We start from the raw sequence: 18,330 nt of genomic DNA, 5'->3' as shown, positions 1-18,330 counted from the left end.
ATCTCCCAAAGTTGATTCTGTTCATCTGGACGTAGCGTTTTGTGGGAGAAACGTTTCGTCACTCATCCAAGTAACTTCTTCAGTCTCAGCTGACTGCAGGTTTCCCCAATCTTATAAACAGTACATTTGCATAATGACTGAAACCAGCCCACTGAAGGAACAATGAGCTGGGAGGTCAGTTTCTTAATCTTAATTATGCAAATTCTCATGACCATTGATCAACAACCACTGACCAAAACCCACTGATTGAGCATACATCAAGAAATAAAGAATGAACATTAGAAGTGCTTTTGTCTAGCTCTGTATTCTTTTAGCTATCTAGCTATAATTTTATTTGCCATAAAATCAAAATAATGTTTTTAAGAGCGCACTGCTGTATGTTTCCACCTGTAAAAAATGTACCAGTTTGGGTGTTCTCTCTCTCTTTCATCATCTCTATCACACTTCTGATCAGAGATCTGCATGTGATGCAGCAGCATGCCACCTTTACTCAAAGCAGCTGTTATTTCTTATTTGCATATGCTACGCAAAAATTCCCCTGAGCATGTTTAGACTTTAATATCCTACCAAATAAGTGTATAAAAAACTTTAACCTCAATTTGAAAGCATGTATGCAAAGATGGCAGGAGATTGGCTTCAGGTAGACATCTATGTAACAAATTTATTGCATTATTCATTTTAATGTGACACCTTTTGTCTGAATAGAGTTTTGATGTATGGAACATTTTAAAAAATATATATATATATAATTTGGCACTAAATACATTTGCATGAAGGAGGCAGTTTAATCTATCCTATAATTTTATGCATAATAAATATTCCTTGCGACCTAAATGTTAAAGGAATAGGAATATTATGAGGCTGTGGCAGCTGTTGGCTTAGCTTAGCTTAACTTAGCATAAAGACAGAAAACAGGATGAGGCATCTATCCCGCCTCTGTTATCTTATACAACAGGGAAAAAAAGAAAACACACGGAATGATTTAATTAGTAAACTTTAAAGAAACCGATAGGCACATTTTGTGTCTAGTCTAGCTGTTTCACTGTGTTTCAGTGTCTGCATTAGCCAGTTGTAGACACATCCTAAGAATGAAAGACTGGTGCAATGCTTTGACATTAAGCCTCTCTTTAGGTGAACAAAGGTCATAAAGATAAAGGATCATAAAGGTTGGACGAATGCAGTATTTTCCACTTCCTCTCCTTTGCCCAGATGAGGATACATGTACACATTAACCTCTTCCTTGACTTGACACACTTGTTTATTATAGTTTCAGGTGATCACTGTGACCTGTCCATATTCACTATATTTTATGCACTCTATTTTCTCATGTGGGTCCGTAGCCTGGAGCAAAAGGTGGAGGTGGCATATATTCTAAGGGTAACATGTCATCAGTCAGCTTCACAGGAGTGCAGCTGGAGGAAAGTGGTGGTTCACAAAAGGTCAGATCCCTCGTGATCTCCTGGTACTCGTGCTCATCATTTTCACCCCTGTCAGTGTTAATCTCTTCGTATGAATTATCCTGCAACGGGCCCCTCTTCTTTTGGAATTTCTTCTTGAAGTTCTTTAGGTTGGTGACGACTGACGGCTTTACTTCTTGATTCCTCACTTGCTGGTTGTTGGTAGTGGGCGGTTGTTCGGAGCCTGCAAACGTGGGCAGATTCTCAGGAGCAGAGACTGTTCTGACAGCCTGATTCTGCTTCAGAGCCATGCAGTCTCGAGAAGGGACTTCGGGAGGCTGGTTGGATGGAGGATTATCACCTGTATATTTCTTCCTGGGTGTTGGGACAGGCTGCAGATGAACATAAAGACAAACTTAATTTTTTTTTTAATTTTTAGATCTCTTTACTTCTTATTTTGAAAGTTAATGAAAACCTCATCTCAAATGTGCATCACCACAAATCCATCAACACTCAGGGTTACATTTACTTCTAATTTGTCAAAAATCTAGACTTCTCAGTCACTCACAGCAAGTAGCTCATTGATAACATGTTTTCAGGACCTGTCTTCAGTTTTTAGAAAATATTCATGCTACTATTTCAGTTTAAATCAAACCTGATCATCATAAGCAAATATCCTTTTACATGAAGATTTAGAGCCATACTTATTCTTTAGATTCGTATAAAAGGATGCTAACTGCAAAGAAAAGCTTTTTAGATGAAAATCTTTTAACCATAACTTTATCAGACAATGTACGGAGATCTTTAGCTTGAACAATAGTTTTCAAGGCCATTTTTACCAGTGCTGGGGGTGGAGAGGTATTGTGCTGAAACTCATCTTCCAAAGAAGGGTAGAGTCTATTTGTTTGGCTTTTTGGAGGCAAAATTGGTGAGTTTCCCAAATAATTTGGGCGGTGAGGAAGGGCAGGTGGGATATCCTCTCTTGACCCTGGTGGATTTATGCTGGGAACCTGGAAGTTGTTTGGTGGCAAACTGGCCCTAGAGTCTGGACCTCTTGAGCAAAACAGTAGTTCTGCATAGTCAGTCTTGTCATTAGAAGCCTGAAAAGATGTAGAAAAGTTACAGCACAGATGTTTTATTGTAGTTTACACAATTAATCTTACTTAGCTTAGCTTGATTAGCTTATGCTGAGCTTATTTAATGTACTAAAAAGTAAACCTGTAATTTACAATAACATAAAAAAGCATGAATGCAGTTGAGACAAGCACATTTTCTCACCTGTCCACAAGGAACAGTCAGCACTTGAGTGAAAGGCATGATGGGAGTTCTACGATGAAAGTCCACCAGGTCATGCAGAAACCGGTGATACCTGTTTTCCCCCACTATGATGTAAGAGCCATGTTCCAGTGCATCAATCATAAAGTGTCTGCAGCGGTCCTCGGCACTGATTGGTCAGTACATTAGAGTGAACAGAGTGGAGTGTCAGGGTCACTAAGTGTGTGAGCACATTACTTTAAAAATAAGGTTTCCGTCATGCTGAAAACACTCACCGATACGAGAGAGTGTAGCCGATCCTGCTCTCACTGACTCTGATGAGGAAGTAACCCGGCGGCTTAGCCATTAGCAGTTCCTCTGCTGTCCTACACAAAGGACCACAAACAAAGGCCTCTTTCATGCATGCACTTCAATCTTTACATTTTATGGTTTGGGGTTATTTATAAACCGTAGCTGTCACTAAAATGTGAATCACATCATAGTGGGAATCAGCCTGGCCTTTGGGCATATTCTACAAATAGTTTTTGTATATCATATGACATAGTGAAAGAGTTCACACCTACAGCCAATTTAGAATCACCAGCTAGTCTAACATGCATGTCTTTGAACTGCTGAAGGAAGCCAGAGTACCCGGACAGAACCAGCACAGTCAAAGGAAGAACATGCAGACCAGCTGGTGGAGTCAAACCTGTGACTGTCTTCCTGTGCAACAGTGCTAACTGCTCTGTCACCATAATTAAAGATACTAAACTATCAAAAGTATACCAGTCCTTTTTCCAGCTATATTTAATAACTGATCTACAGCTTTAAAACATGGTAATTGTGCAATACATCCCATATAATCATCTCTCATAGTGCAATTGTACAGCACAGGTTTGGTCTCATATTAAGTGAAGTAAGCTACTTTCAGCTGTTCCCTTATTCACAAGACGTCAGGACGTCAGGTATCTTTGTTTAACGCTGTATCCCTAAAGGGATTTGAGTCTCCTTCCAGGATGGAACCATCTTTCACATGCTAGCTGAGTGCATCAACCATTACTCTATGGAATTACTGTGTAGTGACCAAAGTAAACCGGCAGAGTGAAAGATTAGTTTCAGTCTCACCGCCTAAAAATAGAGTAAAAAAAACCTATAGGAAAAGTAAATGCAAATCTCTGCTGACACATATTTGTGCCTAGATGTTCAAAGGCTATTAGATGGGCGGTTGAGAGAAAAAGAGTCTAACCCTGTGCTTTCCCAGAAATATCGGAATACCGTGGCATGTGAATGATTTAACAGTTTAATAAACATTAATAAAGAAATGTAGCATTTACAAAATGTTCAGTCAGTTAGACAATCACATCAGGTCATGAAAACTGATATCTTTCAGTCTTAGCTCCTCATATTTTGGACTGTTTGCCTTCCACTGGAGTAGATGGAAGGTAATGATATAGGTATGATATGATATGAGGTGAAGACGTGCGGCCTTCATCAGGGTCATTACAAAATACCAAACAGTGTGTGTTTAAATAAAACAGTATACTGCAGAAAAAAAGTCAAATGAACCAATCACACATTCACTCATATATTAAAAAAAAAACATCAGTATTAGAAAATCTAATTAAAAACATAAAAACAAAATAGATTCTTATTCATACCTGCAGGAAATAAACTCTTTAAACAAAATATCCAGAATGCTTCTGTCTTTTCCCTGATAAAGTTCATATTACCGACTCTTTAATGGTTTCAATGCCTATAAAAAAATAAAGGCAAGCTGCAATGTTTTTCATAAAATGTCTTGCAACAGGACTGGTTAAATGATTCCTCTTTGTACAACTTAAATGTTCATTAATTTTCTCTTTCAGGGATGTTTCTCCTATAGATGTTGCATTACATAGGCACTATGTCATATAGACCACATTTTTAGTTTTATAAGCGATGAAGCCTTTAACATTGATGATGTTGCCACTAATGGTTTTACATTTTTATTGTACTAGCAATTTATGCAAGACCCACATTTAGAATGACCTTGTAGTTTATGAGTTATCAGGGTTGTTTCTGGGGTTGAAGGGTCCTGGAAAGCTGGAATAACCTAATGTTCTTCCCTCTTTTATAATGATAATGCGAGCACAATTATATATCTCATAAACTTACTTTCTGGAAATGATCCCATGAAACCACTCCGGGACTACACCGTTCCTGATGACAGACTGGAGCTGAGACTCTGTGAACCAGGTGTAAGGATCACGTTGTCCCTGAAACGTCTGACTTCCCTCCATCCTCCTGCGTAATGGTTCATTTAATCGACAGTTATGGCTAATGGAAAAGTCACTGAGCACAAAGACCTGCAAATGAAGAAGTTAGTATATTTAGTCTGTACATTAACTACGCACCTACAGTAGAGACCACATACAGGTGTGAAAGCTGGGTGTTAATATGCATTTTAAATATTCATTGTTCCTGTTGCAGGTGAAGTGCTCTGTGATGTCTATCAACAGTTCCTCAGGTGAATTATTATTAGTTCCCGTGCATTTTAACAATCTCAAACATAATGCAGTTTTCCTTTAAAATGACAAAGAGCTAAAGGATGGAGTCTACTCACTAATACCTTTGTTTACAGCAGTACCTGTTGTAAGACTTTATCAATTATATTTGTGAATTCATCTTAAATTTGCAATATGAACACATAATTCATTACAGAATACTGATTTTGTGAATAAAACTCAATAATGTTGCTTCTGGCGTCAAATACAAACTCATAGGAAAAGTTACTCACCCTGTCTGGCAGCTCCGAGATAGAATGACACGGCTGAGCTCGCGCACCTGAAAAAACCTGTCTGGGGGCGGGGGCGGGGCTAAAACCCTACTCGATCCAAGTAGAATACAGTAAATTTTTAAGTACAGTAGAATAGTTTTTTTAAGAGACACATAGAAAACACTGAATAGCATCACTAAATAAGAAATTAAATTATTCAGATACTCCACATACGTTAAGGCTGAAGTTGCATGTCTTGATTGTATCTGTGGCTGTATGCACACAAGCACACATGCGCAAAGCTGTGGAGAAAATGACCTTCAAGTGATTGTTCTGACTTAACAGATTGGAGATAAAACACAAGTGAAAGGAGAGGCTACAGTCTGAGTGATTTTAAGCAACAACAACAAAAAACCTCAAAAGACTTTATCAGTACTTTCCAGCTCTCCCACGTTACTCCAGGGCCAGATTTTTACAGAGTGCCGAAAAACAATTTACATCTGGGAAACTTCCTAGACGTCACTGACGACATGCAGTACGTTCGCATCCCACAGCATTTTATGTAACTTATCATTAGTAAAAACATATTTTTTTTATATGCAGTGCATGATATACAGGTGAGCATCTTTTAAAGAAAAATAGATCCTGCTTTCAGGCATAATAGGTGACTTATTGACTGATTTATGATTCAATAAAAAAAAATTCCTGTAATATCGACATCCGCTTCAGAGAAAATCCACCGCCCACCTGACAATTGTTAAAAAGAAAAAAGTCAGAGCAAAGGTCAAAGTCTTTCTGGTGTGAAGCAGAAGTGTTGCGCTCCAGTGCAAATCTTTCTGCAGGGCTCTTCTCCATTTATACACAAAGTGCCCCCACCTACGCACTCCACCTCCTCCACAATTTTATGAAAAATACGTTTTTGGGTTTGTTTTTTTTTTTCAAACCTTGGTGAAGAAAGTTATCAGGGAACCACTAATGCTCATATGTCTTCTCCTCAAGCAAACAGGCCCCTATTGTACACCTTAAAGCTTCCTTAAACTGCCAACTACTGATAGAGAAGAAAATAAACCAGTGCCACATCAGAGAGGAGAACGCGGCAGGGAGAAGTAGCCTCAGTCTAATCATGGTTCCATCAGCTGACTAAAGTGAAAGCTGCAGCTCAGACTGCGGGCATATTCTTTCCCTGTTTGTAAGGCTGAGGAGGAAGTGCACGAGTACAATACGCTTGCTTACAGAGGGTGTGGAATAGATGGCATGCTGACTCCACAAATCTCCTCATTTGTACAGAAATAATCAAGTCTCTCAAGATCCCCGTGATAATATGAGGCGATAGACTGCTCCGCAGTTTTTGCGCCACTTCGATGCCGTAGGCTACACATTTGCATATTACCATGTGGTAGAGTGGCAGATTCATTTGCAACGCAAAACTCTACATCACGGATGGGAAAACATCAATAAATAGATTTCAGAGAAACTGGATTATAGGAACCAAAATTTTCAATTTGTACTGGTGTCATGGTGCAACCAGTTAACCAATTGATGATATATAATGACATATACAGTGTATATATATTAATTCTGTTTATGGGACTGTGCTCTGGATCTGTTCGAGCCACTTACCTAGTTTGGGGTCAATGCTGAGGTATTTACTTCAGTGTACTCATGGATGTTTGCTGTTTCATCCTGGATGGTGGTTCTGATACTCACTAGTCCTCGGCCGTCCTTCTTAGCAGACAGTCTCAGGGTGCTGGAATTCCATCTCATCCTTTAGCCAGCTGATTATCCGAGTCAGGCATCTGACTGCTCAGGACTTGCTTACTTTCTGCAGGTGTTTGGTGGTTGCGGCTTTCCTAGCGGCCTCTTCGTGATTCCCACTTGCCTGTGGGATTCCCAGGTACTTGTAGCTGTCCTCGGTGTCGTCTTCTGGTTGTGCAATCCTCTCAGTTCTAACCATCTTCCCTCTCTTTGTTACACTTTTCCAGCCTGAATGACATTGCAATATGTCTCATTTACTCCTGGCATACAGCTTGATGTAGAGGATAACAATTGTGCCATCCTGTAGTCGGTATCCGTAGCAAGTCATGTTAATGATCTAGCCTGGGCGGTTCAGGCCTATGCAGAACAGCAGTGGGGACAGCATCTGTCAGTTTGAACAGGTCATCTTGACCTTGACTACATGCCTAAATGCACTGAGGTGCTGCCATGTGATTGGTTAGATGCATCAACAACCAGCTGAACAGGTGTACCTACACAATTAAAGAAAAACATCAAGAGTACTTGTCCTGCAAATGTTTTGTGTTTTTGCACAGAAAAACATACTGGACACATTTAAGAATCTCATTTTTAATAAATCATCAAAAGTACACATATCTACAAAAAGTGTAGATCAATAAGATTTACGAAACTACAGTACAATCATTGTAGATCTTATTTACAATTGCTGAATTATTTACTTTATTCCACATGAAGCCCATCAGCAATCAGCAAAGAAAGCCAATTGTAGTTCAGGAATGCTTAAGATATGTGAACACAGAACTGTCACATTTGCAAAAGGGAGAGAATTACAGAATAAAGCAACGGCAGACTGTAGCTCACAATGCTGGATTTTCATCAAGCTGTGAACTGATTTTAACTGAGAGTGATTTTAAGAAACAGCCGAAACAAATTTAAACCAGCAAAGCTGACATTTCCTTAAATCCACAGGAAAACCGTTTTGTTACAGGTTTGATTGGATGACTCTTCAGCACCACTTCAAAGGACCAGCTTATCTGGCCTTTGACGTGATTTGCTCAATTTCCTATTTTTTGTCCTCTGATGAGCTCTCGATGTAATTGCATGGAGTGACAGCAGAAAATAATAAAACAAGATCAAGGATCCTCTGCACAATTCTAATCTCAAATAAAGCTCATTAAGTCAACTGTGCAAAGCCTTTTGAGGTTTCCTACGCACCAAGAATGCATAGATTAGATGGTCATAATACTGGACCAAAACAACACAGGAGGAGAGGTGGAAGAAGGTGGTTTCCAAAAGCATCAGAATCTACGCAAATGCATAAACAAAAAAACAAAAAAAAGTTCAATCACTAAGTGGGAATGTTGTGAAAACAAAAAGAAAATCTCTAGATTTCTGGTTTCAGTGCTCAGATGTTTTAAAGAAGCCCAGAGAGGCTCTGTGGAAATCTTGTGCATGCAAATTCTTTGCTTTCAGTTAAGACTTGCAATAAACACAGACAATAAATGTTAAGAAATCTTTTTTTTCCCAAAACAGAAAGAAAAAGGAAGAAAAGTGCATAATCAAGAAGAACATAAAAGGGCACTTTGTCATTTTGGTGCTATGATTTCTTTCACTCCATAAATACTGCTACAGCACAGCACATATCCAAGGCCCAGGAAACAGTTGTGTTTATGTTCCCCCATTGGAACAGACAACCGGAACAAGTACAAATGCATAAAACCACACTTTCACCATTGCTGTGACTCTTTCTGCTGTGTAGCTGAAGTTGCCTCCAGGTGGTCAGTGTAGGTATTGCTAAAACAGTGTGGAAAGCAACATGAAAAAGGAGCATGTGTGTGCCCTTAAATTACCCCCCTTTCTAAAAACCCAACCCTACTGCAGACATGTGAACACAAGAGAAAAATCAGGGCTCTTTCATACATTACATTGCACATTAAAGAGGACTGGAATGTTTTAGCAGAAGACGCGAGAAGAAAGGACACGTAAACCCCACTGTGGATATGATGAGTGACATGTGCTGGCATTACTCTGTAATACGGTGAATCATAATAAATTTTTATTTATTTATATATATATATATATATATATATATATATATATATATTTTTTTTTTTTTTTAATATATTTACACGATGCATTTACATAGATGTGGACATTAAGGAAAGAGCTAGACCACCCTGTCAGGACAAATATCTAGTATAATATCTTGTGTGTGTGTGTGTGTGTGTGTGTGTGTGTGTGTGTGTGTGTGTGTGTGTGTGTGTGTGTGGGGGGGGGGGGGGGGGGGGGATTGTACGCATCACTTTGGAAGCACAGGTGACAATCGAAATATTATAAAAACACATGAGTGTAATACACGTATTCTTTAAGTATAATCTGGTCTTTTGTTGGTCATAAGGATCAAATACAGCGCTGCCTAAAGGTTTGTGGTGACTGGGGACCGTCCTTAAGGAAAAGGATATTTGTTTTTATGTAATAGCGCATTAAATTAATGATAAATGGAATTATTCATCAGGAACCATCACTGAGCTTTAATGGAAGATCAAGCATACATACCCTGTTTTCAGCAACCATCGCCTCTGGCTTCGAATGTTGCATCGTGTCACCTAACGCAAGTTTATCATGTAAGAAGCTGAAGAATGCTGTGCTGACTAAAGAAGCAAACGATGCGGCTAGTTCAGCGTCTGGAGAATCAGCCTTTGTGTGTTGGATTAAAGGCTCAAAACGCACCTGAAAAAGTTATATTCTTGATCAAAGAAATGCAACAGCACTTCCTACTCACTTCAAAACTAGTCTAGACAAATACATTCTTTTAAAAAGCTGCCAGATGAGGAACTGTGAGGCGTTTCTGTGTGTTTCTCAGACTTGTCCTATTGTTGTTCAGCTGGGCACTGGGGTCTCCCACTTCTCTTTCTCCTCTGGTTAGTGCTCTTCTGTGCACAGAGTTTTGGCAATGTTGTACATGCAACGTCCTTAATCTCTAAGAAGAAGAATACTTTTTCTTTTTTTGTATCCAATCCATATGGTATTTAGCTGTGCACAATCAGCTTTTGAACATGATAAACTCAGGAAATGGCTGCTTAAAAAATTTGCCTCTCTAGTTACGTAGATATTAAAACTCTCTCAAATTTGATGAACGAATCCCTTAATTATTATCCGTCACTGCCGAAAGGTTGGATCTTTCTTAGTATTTAAGGACGTGACCGTTAAGAATCTTTCACTCTTGTGCCTACACTGAAAATATTAATTAATGGGGGGTGGGGGAGAAAAAAAGAAATGAGATTAAATATGTAACAGAGCCCACAGCAGTTAGATCCACAGGTATTAAAGGAAGACTGGTAAACCAAGGCGGGGGGGTAGACTTTTCCTAATTACATAATGACGGGACAAATCAGAAGGAGGAGGAAGACAAATGAAGAAGGATAAAACAGATCAGCGTGTGCTCTGTCCAGTTATGTCCAGTGGGGGGACACGGTTAAGGCGATGGTGGTTGCCGACGCACTCGTCTTCTCACAGCAGCGTGCAGCGGAAGAAACTGCTCTTCTTGGGTTGTTCTGTAATCTTTACTCCTTGATTGCTGCCCTGTGGGTTGTTTCCCTCCTAAAATGCACAAATGTTAAAGCCCATTAATTAGAAAAACATCCAAGACACCAGAAAACACCATTAACACCATACCTACTGAAACTACTGTGGGTAAGCTATTAATAGAGTTTTCACTTCTCTACTTTCTTACCAGCTTCTTGTCCATTTTTGCCTTAATGTCTCTGGCAAGCGTTAAGAAGGCCTGCAGACCAAAAAAAACCCAGAACATATAAGATCATTACACCGCATCGAAGCAATAATTCAGTACAATTATCACTAAGAAATAAATAATAAACAACAAGACGATGTAATCCCAAACAAGTGTTCCAGCAATTATCACAGGGAATCTAAAGTGTTTGGACAATAACTCGTTTTTTTATTTTGTTTGGCTTTTAACTCAGAGTGGTTTCTTATTACCCTCTATTTATTATTAGAATAATGAAAACATCAAAAATAATCAATGTTTCATTGGATGTGTTGTTTTGGTGCCTTCTATGGCAAACGTGCTATTAAAAAGTGCTCTATTAATAATTCATTTTCCTCTTAGGGTGGTTTGTTTGTGCGGTTTTGAATACGGTGATTAGATTCAGGCACAGCTCAGAACAACCACACCGAGACTCTTTGGAGGAGGTCGTTTGACCCAACTACAACGTGTAGGCTGCAAGTTTGAGAGTACCACACATGTGCCGAGGGCAAAAACTGTAGTCATTAACCACGAAATGAAGTGAGGGCTAACTAAACTCTCCCTGTAATCCACTGTCAGTGCGTCCCAGGGCGGCTGTGGCTACAATGTAGCTGCCATCACCAGTGTGTGAATGTGTGTGTGAATGGGTGGATGACTGGATGTGTAAAGCGCTTTGGGGTCCTTAGGGACTAGTAAAGCGCTATACAAATACAGGCCATTTACCTTCATACTGTATTTGTTTTCAAGATTGTTTATTGTCCAGATGTGTCTGTGGCGCAAACTGATAATTCTTGTGTCTTTTATAGTTCCACATTTGGTTTGGTTGGAGTTTTCTCCATGTGAAAAGAAACCGAATACAAAAAAAACAAGGAAAAGCTACGAGTTTACAACAAAGTGCATGTGCATGTGAAAACGCCCCAAGACCAGAGGAAACCCAGTGAGGGCAGTTTGGTGTGCTGCACTCAGACTTCCTTGCCTCTGGCTTTAGGACTTTGGGGGAGACAGGGATATTAATCTGAGCAGTAAGAAGATATGTGGAGGGATTACACTTATTACGATTGAAAATTGGGGAAATCCCAGTCGTGTCAAAGCTCAGAAACATTCCTGCGGCCTGAATACTGAATTACTAGCTGCTGGAATGCGACCATATTACTCGATGAAGGAATTCATCTTTGCTATATCTCTTTGTATCCACTTTGAAGGAGCAAAAGGTTTGGATTCTGTGGCTGCGCATGATTAATGGATTCTGACCACACTGCAGCTGGAAACTTTCTCTAATGTGTTTAAAGACACAGAAACTCTTAACCATGTCATGCCATAATAGCCACATTCATTTCAGATAAAATTATCTCCTTCTTTTTTACATTATTAATTGTAGTTATATTCATGGTGTATTTTGGTTTTCATGTAATTGAATGTTGTAACTTTGTGTATTATGAATGTAAGCCCAACAAGGGACAATAGTTAGAAATTAGCAATAGCTATAAACTTATGTGCAGTACATCAGTTTCATGCTTTATATTTGGACTATGTTAAACTGCACTGTCCCTTTTAAACAAAGAATAAAAAGAAAGATTTAAGATCATTATTTGATCATATTAAAAGTTTTGATTTATTGGATCTGTAGTACTTTACCTTTCAAAGTTATTTTGAACTGTTATATTCTACCTATATATTTAGTCACGTCGTTTATGCTTCAAAGAAAAACTTAGCTAAGAGTATCAAAGTCATTTCCCAACCTTTGGGATAAATAAATATTATTATTATTAATAATAATAATAATAATAATAATTCTTTTTCTTATAACGTATAAATATTTGGTTTTAGGTATGCTTGTAATATTCTGATAGAGCTGCTTGAACCTGCTTCCTGCTAATAGGAAGTACAATTGTGTCGTTGTCCGGTGTGGATTTCAAGAGTTAAAAATGATTTAACATCTGAGCTGTCGCACATGTGCTGTCCCCTAGTTTTACAGAGTAAAAACATAAATTAAGCTGGCCATCTTCCACAACACCACTTTCAACAACTAGCAAATAATTACTGAAAACTGAACTCACATTCTCCACGTTGATGTTCGCCTTCGCACTGGTCTCCATAAATTTGATACCGTACTCCAGCGCCAGCTAACAGCAGAAGAAAAGAGTCATTAGTGGGACTATTCAGACACTACTTTTATTTTGCAGGGACCTCAGAGTAACATTATCACCGACAAATCAATTCCCACCTTCTCTCCTCTTTCTTTGGACACTTGACGCTTGTCATTAACGTCACACTTATTCCCAAGGACCATCCTTTCCACGTCTGCTGATGCATGCTGTGAAAAAGAAACTCATGGTGAACAGGTAGGAAAGCTACCTCATATATACTAAGAATATACTGGTATGTTTTCACCTTGTTCAATGCCACCAGCTCACCAGTAAATAAGAACATTGTTACTAAAGGTAACTGATGTTGATGTTTATCTGCTGTGTATTTTACACTCATTAAATACTGTGTTGGTTATTTATAAGGCTGACGAAGAAGGCCTCTGGATTTTTTTTAGTTATTTATTTTTTCACCAAAAAAAATCTTTATCGTGAATGATTAAAACTTTTGCATGAATCTGTATGTTTACATTTAATGTAGTAACATTAAAATAGTTCTGCTATTACGTTATAATTATAATTTTGCTTCTCTGGTACAACAGGGAGAATGAATAACAAATAACAATGCAAAACATGGGCATAAACATCAGCTATTGTCCAAATTGATATTCTAAGCACAAGAAATTCAGATTTGATACCAATCGTTGAGCCCTAACACAAAAATTATAATTACAACTATTCTGTAAAACCCAAATAGATTAAGCTGCTTAAATAAACCTAGCCCTGCAGGAGGATTTGGACTTTTATTTGTTGACAAAATTACAAGGAAAAGGATGTGCAGAAGGCAAAACAAGAGGGTTCCTGCAAATCAGGGCCTAGCACAATAACTGCTTTATCTTAATTATCTGGGTATAATAATTTTAATCGTAACAGAAACTGAATCAAAACTACAGCGTTACTCTATAGCACTTTGTAGAAGATCAAAATCAATAATTAACCAAAGAGGAAGAAATCTGAACAGAAAGAACTAGAAAAGTACGAGTAATGCAAGGTTTTTACCTCTTCTATATTCCGTATCCAGTTCTTGATGTTTTCAAAGGACTTCTCATTGGTAATGTCAAACACTAACATGATGCCCTGCAGAGGTCATAGAGCAGAAGACATAAGAAAACACAGTAACCTAAGATCAGTGCTGTCATCGCGTACTTCTTGAATCTATCTGATCCACAGAAACAGAGCTGAGAATCAACTCTAATGAAAATATGCAGCTCATGTAACCACTGTGAGATAACCACTTGTTATTAATTAGCACTATGTCAATAAAACGAAACTGAGATGAAACATCGTCGACCGGTGATGAATCATGTTGTGCTGGAGCAAAGTAAAAGGACTTTGATCAAAGGTAAGAAGGTCCAATTAGGTTTACAAATACAAGCATACTAACTGTATGCTTGTAGGAGGGACTAGCAAAAACTGCCAAGGTGCTGTAGTGAGCACACCTGATTTTTCAGGTGTACATGGCATTAACAACAATGTGGGGTGTGGTTCTAGTAGAGGTTTATGCTGCAGTACATACATCATTTCACCTACTCCATTCCCAGAGATTATCTCAGCTAATGTATCATCTGAAAGGCTAACGATGCAACTTACCATGGCTCCTCTGTAGTAGGCTGTTGTGATAGTCCTGAACCTCTCCTGTCCTGCTGTATCCCTACACAGAAGATACATCTGTTAACTGTCCTCACAGAACACATTAAGGGTATAACAGCTTTTTTAGAGATTTTTTTAAAAGCATACAAAATAAGGAGCAGGACCAAGTTTCCGAGTGTTCCATACAAGTGTTGGTGACTTTCCTCGCTTGACACAATCCTATTCTGGTCAGTTACAGTAGTAGATACTGTCCAGCAGTTATACAATAACTTGTTCAGCTAACACCAACAATGTGAGGTCATTACCGTTTGTGACGCTAGGTACCCAAGCCAAGGCTGTGTGGTATTTTGCTTTTGAATTTATCTCAAGTCTTATGAATAGGGGGACAAAGAAAATAATTCTAAGACTATCAAGTACTTTTTGTCTTTCTCTAAAATATACAGGATTAGATTTAGGGTAAGACTTAACATTAACCCCAAGAAGGGTTAGACCAATGGTGGCCAGACCAAATGTGGGGAGTACAAAGAGTCTGTTTGATTGGGAACTTTCCATCTGTAAGTTAATAAATACACACAGAAAATACAGGTATGGCAGTGATCATGTAGATAAGTAAATACAAGTAAATACCTGTTTTTAACGATAACATTGTTATGAAACATTCTTTCTGATTTAAATAATTTAAATAATAAATTTCTGATTTAAATTAGTTTGTGTTGCTGTCAAATTGCATTGCATCATACTGAAATGCTTCTTCATCAGAAATGCTTCTCATTTTAGAACAATTATTCTAAACAGTAAAGAGTGCAGGCATGCTGAATTATGCTGCTGACTTTCAGTTTGAAGGCAGCTTAATATCACTGTCATCCATCACCAAACCCTGTCAGATGAAGACAATTTATGGACTTGTCTATCTTACCATATCTGTAGCTTGATCTTCTTTCCATCTAATTCTATTGTTCTGATTTTGAAGTCAATACCTGAAGAAAATAAAAGTCACATCAATTGTCTTTTAGAAGCACCACAAACTTTGCCTGACCACCCCACAGACAGTAACAATATCTGTTTTTAATGCACGAGATAATTCACACTTTTGTAACGTTGGCAGCATGAGTGCGAAGTACAGGGCAGTCTGTCATAAGGGAAATGACAGTGCCAACTATCACTGTTAGCTTTGAAGCATGCTAGCTCAGTTTACCCCTGTTAAAGTATTTATTACGATAAAAATGTCAGGTGGGGTGCACTCTCATGGAAATCACATATATTTGAGGTTGCCAAATATTCAGGCCGGTTACAACGTCTGTGAGGTTTCTGGAAAGCCCCTCTAACTAGCCGGTTGAAAGCTTCCTGACTAGCCTGTAGTACAATATGAATGCTAGCCAGAAAAGTTAGCAGAATTAGCCTGTCGGGATGGGCTACTCCTATGTCTCTTTTCGTCCAAAACCACACCGATAATTCGGCTTTTACCCACCTATCGTGGAGATAAACGTTGAGTTGAAGGCATCTTCTGAAAATCTGAAAAGCACGCAGGTCTTCCCAACGCCGGAATCGCCGATTAAAAGTAGTTTAAACAAGTAATCGTAAGTCTTCGCCATGTTATTAGTTAGCTTACTACTGCGGATATCCCGCCCGTCGCGTACAGGGAGGCGTCACTTCCTGCGAGTTTCTTTTGGACAAATCAAACGTCACTCCCCACTGTCGTCGTGGCTGCTCTCCCGAGGGGGTTTGCTCGTTTTGATGCCTGTGTCCACCCGGGAGAGTGTTGTTAATTAATCGCTTAACTAACCACTGCTCGTAAGAACACAATACTAAGCCGCTGGTTATGTGTAGTCCGAAGGAAACTGGAAACTGCACACAATTGTTTAACCCTGAGAGTTTCTAAGAGTTTTCTACTGTAGCTTTTAATTTATTGTTGCTTCTTATCTTTTTTTATTTATTTTTTTTACAACAGGTGTTTTTAAGACCTGTTTAGATTTTGTTTTAAAAAATAAATAACTAAAAGGCTAAATTAAAGCAGACCTTTTCCAGTACACTTTCCATTCTCTTACAGCTGTGCTGTTTGTTAAACACGTAGTGTGCATTCAGCACGGACCTACTTAGGCCCCTCCCTTACACGAAGCCTCCGCCTACTCGATTCTTATAACTCAGACCTACACCAAACTACAGGTGGATTTAGTGACGAGCATAGCGGGCTTAGTTTGCTATATCATTTATTTACATTTGACGAGAAAACCGGACGATCTGAGCAAAAATGTCTGTAAGTGAAAATCTTATTATAATTTTTAGATTTGACTGTTTTTGTTAGAAATATTAGAAAGTAGAACAGTTCTGACTGACAGAAAGATGCTTTAATAGTATTTTGTGAACTAAGAAATACAACATTGTACTGAATTTTAAAAAGAGTAGCAATAAAGTGAGTAATATTTTTTTTAACTCTTGTAATATTGAACTTGTAGCAACATGTTATATACTGTTATCTGCCCATTGTTCTTGTACTGTACGAATGATGCTTGGGCTTGTCTGGACATGTTGCTCCTCTAACTAGCAATTCATTCTTCAGACTGTAGGGGGCATACGGCTATAAAACATATTGCGGTACATCTCTTAAGACAATCCTGTCTTCTTCTTTCACCTCAGCGGATCATCTGTCTTCATCTCACCCTATCCCCATCATCTTCCACTGTCACCTTTATCCAGTATAGCCAATATTCAGCCTCTTCTCTAATTTCCAAACCAGTTAACCTGAGCTGTACAAATTCCTGTCAGCTATGCCTCCTGTCGTTTTGTTAGTGCTGTCTCCAAACCATACATCACAGCAGTTTTACCATGATCTTGTAAATAATCATTTTCATATTCTTATCCCTCCATTAACCCCATCCTGTCAGTAGCAGAACAATTGAATAGCTCATGTTTAAAAAAAAAAAATAAAAAATGCTCTGCCTTTTCTTGCAGCTGGCTAAGGATCTGATGCACCCAAGTTTTGCCGAGGAGAGGAGGCAGCATAAGAAGAAGAGGCTGGTGCAGAATCCAAACTCTTACTTCATGGATGTTAAATGCATGGGTAGGAATTTTGGCTCATGGTGCAAAGTTTTAGGATTTATTTTTAGTTATGTGTGGCAAGCTCTAATTGATCTGCAAATGCTCATCAGGGTGTTACAGGATCACCACCATCTTCAGCCATGCCCAGACAGTGGTGCCCTGTGCAGGCTGCTCTATAATCCTTTGTAGGCCACGAGGGGGGAAATGCAGACTGACAGCAGGTAAGTACAATGCCAAAAACAGTAGCTTTGAATAAGATCCTCCTAATTTGCTTGCAAGACCTTGCTGAAATGTTTGACATTTCTCCCTCTAGGCTGCGCCTTCAGAAAGAAACAGACATGAACAGTAACGAACCTGGAACCATGCAGCAGAAATACCCAAGGATAATCGAGGCTGAGCGATGCCATGTTGCAAATCCTCAGCAAATAGAGAAATTGCCTCTATTTATCTAAATGAGTACGATTTGACCCCCGTGTGGGGCTGAATGAGACAGAATCATCTGAATGCATGTACACTCCAAAGCAGATTGACATAATGAAGCACTTTCCTGTAAAGACATTGTCATTACTTCTTCTGCATGAGTAAAATGCAACAATCAAATTTGCAAAAAACTTCAGACAAGTCATGATTTCTGTAAAACATTTTAATAGGTTG

General features: G+C 38.7%; 3 protein-coding genes across 3 annotated transcripts; 1 reads left to right on the top strand and 2 right to left on the bottom strand.

Annotated features, from left to right (window-relative positions):
* Window positions 1–719: 719 nt before the first annotated feature.
* hsh2d (hematopoietic SH2 domain containing) lies at window positions 720–5,466 on the bottom strand. The gene is made up of 6 exons (XM_085398909.1): window positions 5,428–5,466; window positions 4,806–4,996; window positions 2,948–3,037; window positions 2,676–2,841; window positions 2,237–2,497; window positions 720–1,789 (listed from the first exon to the last, which is right to left on the bottom strand). Exons 2-6 carry the CDS (start codon window positions 4,928–4,930, stop codon window positions 1,325–1,327), a joined length of 1,107 nt encoding a protein of 368 aa, XP_085255035.1. The 5' UTR covers window positions 4,931–4,996; window positions 5,428–5,466; the 3' UTR covers window positions 720–1,324.
* A 4,832-nt stretch (window positions 5,467–10,298) lies between these two features.
* Window positions 10,299–16,608, bottom strand: LOC146641029 (ras-related protein Rab-8A). The gene is made up of 8 exons (XM_085398391.1): window positions 16,109–16,608; window positions 15,557–15,617; window positions 14,641–14,701; window positions 14,050–14,127; window positions 13,131–13,220; window positions 12,964–13,029; window positions 10,874–10,924; window positions 10,299–10,740 (listed from the first exon to the last, which is right to left on the bottom strand). The coding sequence occupies exons 1-8, from the start codon at window positions 16,230–16,232 to the stop codon at window positions 10,651–10,653; spliced, it is 621 nt and encodes a 206-aa protein (XP_085254517.1). The 5' UTR covers window positions 16,233–16,608; the 3' UTR covers window positions 10,299–10,650.
* Window positions 16,609–16,754: 146 nt separating this feature from the next.
* Window positions 16,755–18,330, top strand: LOC146641028 (small ribosomal subunit protein eS27-like). The gene is made up of 4 exons (XM_085398392.1): window positions 16,755–16,894; window positions 17,590–17,698; window positions 17,787–17,897; window positions 17,990–18,330. The coding sequence occupies exons 1-4, from the start codon at window positions 16,889–16,891 to the stop codon at window positions 18,016–18,018; spliced, it is 255 nt and encodes an 84-aa protein (XP_085254518.1). The 5' UTR covers window positions 16,755–16,888; the 3' UTR covers window positions 18,019–18,330.

The sequence above is a fragment of the Rhamphochromis longiceps genome, linkage group LG23, assembly GCF_057381845.1.
Source record: "Rhamphochromis longiceps isolate RC_006_pf linkage group LG23, R_longiceps_female_GT1.1, whole genome shotgun sequence".
In the NCBI taxonomy this organism is placed as follows: Eukaryota; Metazoa; Chordata; class Actinopteri; order Cichliformes; family Cichlidae; genus Rhamphochromis; species Rhamphochromis longiceps.
The sequence above is the reverse complement of the archived record's forward strand: the minus strand, read 5'-3'. Positions and strand labels throughout refer to the sequence as shown.